At 36.9% G+C, this 4,072-nt stretch overlaps 1 protein-coding gene across 1 annotated transcript in view; it reads right to left on the bottom strand.

Annotated features, from left to right (window-relative positions):
• Window positions 1-1,232: 1,232 nt before the first annotated feature.
• The window catches only part of LOC113234850 (salivary glue protein Sgs-3-like), a 24,098-nt gene continuing 21,258 nt past the window's right edge, over window positions 1,233-4,072 (bottom strand). The window contains exon 4 of the mRNA XM_026470372.1: window positions 1,233-4,042. Coding sequence (XP_026326157.1) covers window positions 3,414-4,042 — 629 coding nt within the window. The 3' untranslated portion in view covers window positions 1,233-3,413. The remainder of the gene's footprint in view (window positions 4,043-4,072) is intronic.

Below are 4,072 nucleotides of genomic sequence, written 5' to 3'. Positions count from 1 at the left end.
GCTGCACTAGGTTCCTTCGCGTTTGGATACCACTTTCCACTTAACATCAGGTGGAGTGGAGTCATTTGCCTGTCATGTATTAAAAAAAAAACCATAGTGGCCTAACTCATTTTTTTACAATATTGAGTTTATGATTTTTTCCAGTTCAAATTGATCATTTTGATAGAACCAGAAAGGCCTAAAAGTGATACAACGAATTTTCACTAGATGGCAGCATAATCATTGTTATGGTTTTTGGTCTGTGATCTAAATTTGAGGTGCCATACTGGCCTAAGTAAGATAGGCCACTATGGCTTGTCCATTGAATTAGGCCACTATGGTTCTCATGGCCTCAAATTAGGGGATGAATCAGATTTATTAGATTTCACCCACTTTCCGTTAACCGATTTCAATAAAACTTGACGAATTGACATAATTCCACAGATTTTTGAGGTCGGTTCGTTTTTATGTCAATAAAATACATTAATTGTTCACTGTGTTCTATGTTCACTGTGCAATTACAAGATTTCATAACTAACACGTTACATTGCAAACAAAAGAAAACAAGTACAGGTTTCGTCTTCTAAAATAAATCTACAACGGTGACAAATTAAAATGAAGTAATAAAAACAATTAACGTAAATACTTAAAATACAATTTAGTATGATAAGAGCGAGCGCAATTCGATGGACGGCAAGGCAGGAGATATTCATTTAACAAATCTTTGAGACTGACCTCAGAGAACCGCAGCGTATTTTGCTATGCGGTATTGAAGAGAACGAACGAGTATATCACAGCGAGAGAATCCACCGGTTTTGCGTCGAAATGTGGTGCACGAGATGAGCCTCCCCGCATAGCGTGTCATTCTTTTCCTGTGTATTTGACGCACCCTGGATAACAATTGGTCTTTTTGGAGTACCTTACGCCGATGGGCAAAAAGCCCATATAATTATAATTCCACCACGACGGCATGCATTACAGTGTATGCAATCGACACGAGGTAGTGGCAAACGAGTGGGAGCGGACCCTTGCGGTTTCCTAAGGGATGTTCGTTATCAGTGTGTTCTGACGAGTAAAAGATTTTTTAATTTTTTTTTTTCATTTTTATAACACCAAAATTCTGAGAGGCACTACCACTGAACCCGCCACCGTGAGACATAAGTTGACAAGTCCCATGTTCAATTTCACTAGCGCTCTTACCCTTTAAAACCTGAACGCAGTAATGCTCACGTTACTGCTTGACGGCAGAAATAGTAAGGTGGCAGTATTTCTCTGGTCGAATTCTTTCTTACTGTTACTAAAATATCCTCTTCGATGCTCTCTCCGCTTCCTTCGATTTGCGCTGCCATTTATGGATGTTAAACAGGCATTGTTTACACTTTTCTTTTAAAAGTGTGTAATGACTGAGAAAGTTTGATGGTTTGTTCCTAAGTACATTTAGAAGGAGCAAACCGAAAGCTTCCCGTGAAGGAGTTTACCGAACGAACATCGTTTTAAATTGTTATGTTACTTAACCAGCTAAGAATTTAATAGCGTAGAAATGATTTCACAACCACATTTGAAATTAAGACTACTTAACTGAGATAATTGTAAAACGGCAATTGATGAAGTGCTGAATGGTTTTAAAATTTTCTGAAAGTAAATTTAAAAAAATATGCAATTTTTGTTTATTGACGGTATTGATTTTAACATGCAAAATGTATAATATCGTATTTTCAAGCTTAGAAGTCATTTTTCTACTTTTCTTCTTGTTTATGATAAGCAAAATTCGAATTCATATTAAATATCCATACAATTAGAAATGAATTAATTTTTTCGGGCTCTTTGCAGGTACCATAATGTTCTCATATAATATCATAAAAGTTGTAAAATGCCGGAAACGGTTTCTTTGAAAAAACTAATGTGCGCAATTTAGATCCGAAAAAAATATTTCATTTCCTATGTGAAGCAATCGATATAATTCATATAAAATCACTTATGTACACTTATTTTTAATTGCAATCTTAAGTACAAAAATGACAAAAAGAACATGTCAATGTGTCATTACAAAACTGAGATACACGCGCTGAAACAATTTAATAGGTATTACAACTATCTATCATCTCGACGCCTCGAAAAAATATTGCGTGGATGGACGATGAAGACTCCATCTTCGCATCTCCAGCCAACCCCTAATCACGTTAGGATAATCGATGTGTGCGCAATTAAAGAGTTTAATTCAATTAGACGCTTGTAGAAATGCTGTAATGCGCGACTGCGGCGCAATTATTGTGACTGCAAAAATGGCGCGCCCGTGTCACGACAATAGCTCTACAACTGCTCTTTTGAATATTGTAATTAGTGGTGCAGTAGCCAGCAACGCTTCCATAAGCGTCAGATTTGAAGGCGCGTAAACAAAAGCGTATAAGAACACGTGCGGCAATCAAAATCAATTTATTAATAGGTATCGTTGTAATTACATTGAGAAATACGGCAATTTATCGTATAAATACATAGTTTTAACTATGTAATCATGAGTATTCAAATGCAATTAACGTTATTTCATAGAACATCAAGTGCTTACCAAAGGCAAGGAGAGACGAAAACTAAAAAGAAAAATAACAAAAAGGAAAAAAAATATTAAAGAAATAGTTTTTCCGCCTTACTGTCTTATATCTGGACGGACCAAATCAAATTCATTACGGCAAAAAAACATTGCAATAGGTTAGTACGTAGATGTATAAGTGACAGCAATTCTGGACAGTTAATGCTATCTTTGGCAATTCTTATTAAAAAACTGACTATTTGATATCATTATGCTTTGCAGAGTCCGAATGATAAAACTAATCGTCTTGGATGTTTTGCTTGCCACGATTAACGTGCTTGTGAAAGACATAATGTTTGTTTTGTATACTCAAAACGCTCACAGTTACCTGATGTAAATAAATAAATAAAATAAAGAAAATAAAATAAAATTTTCCTCACTATGTTGCCGTCATGCAATTGCAATCAGTAACTGAATAACATGTAATTTGGGCAGTAGTGCAAGTCAAAAAGAGTGAACTCTTGGTGTTAAAATCGGGTACCACTTGTTCAGTGCTACCAACCAATATAAACGGTTGTGAGCTCGAAAAAGTGACTAAGTATTTGAGTCACTGGATCGCGGAAATTTAACGGACTACGTGAGCTGAAAAGGTAGCGCAGGGTGCTGGTTTTCAGCCAAGTCGTTCGAAGAAGAGTGGCATTCCTGTTGACCAGAGTGAGGCCCAGCACCAGCAGTCTTCTTAAGAATCATCACCAGCATCATCGCATCATGGACAGACCAATCAAGTTATTTCCGAAAATAAATACTTTGCATTCTGTTGTACCTACTAACACTACTACGACATGTAACTGTACGGACAGAAATAAATTAAGTACGCTTAAATTTTCCATGCAGTATCAGTTGGATGTTATTAAAAACGATCATAAATATTGACGACACTACTATCTGCAGGGAATGCTCTAGCTCTCGGTATAATAACTGGAGTTGGTACACTCTCATCATCAATATCTTCAGTCAACAATTGATTTACAGCGCGTCGTTTACCAAATAAGTAGAAAAATACTGATATACCGATAATAGCTAAGACACTAAATGATACCGTTAAAGTAGTAGTTAAAGGATTCCAAAATCCGTCTTTAATAATTGGATTTTCAGTTGTCGCTTCAGTAGTGCTGGTGTCAGTTGTCGATAGTTCGTCGGTAGTACTGGTAACAGTTGTTGTTGGCAAATCAGTACTGCTGATTTCTGTTGTTGTTGGTTCGTCAGTTGTTGTGATTTCCATTGTTGTTGGTTCGTCGCTAGTACTGGTTACAGTTGTCGTTGGCAAATCAGTACTGTTGATATCTGTTGTTGTTGGGTCGTCAGTAGTGCTGGTTTCTGTTGTTGTTGGTTCGTCGGTAGTACTGGTTACAGTCGTCGTTGGCAAATCAGTACTGCTGATTTCTGTTGTTGTTGGTTCGTCAGTAGTGCTGGTTACTGTTGGTGTTGTTTGGTCTGTAGTGCTGGTTTCTGTTGTTGTTGGTTCGTCGGTAGTACTGGTAACAGTTGTTGTTGGCAAATCAGCACTAC

Source organism: Hyposmocoma kahamanoa, unplaced genomic scaffold (genome assembly GCF_003589595.1).
Source record: "Hyposmocoma kahamanoa isolate Upper Pololo Valley unplaced genomic scaffold, ASM358959v1 86, whole genome shotgun sequence".
Lineage (NCBI taxonomy): Eukaryota > Metazoa > Arthropoda > Insecta > Lepidoptera > Cosmopterigidae > Hyposmocoma > Hyposmocoma kahamanoa.
This window is presented reverse-complemented; position numbering and strand designations above follow the sequence as displayed.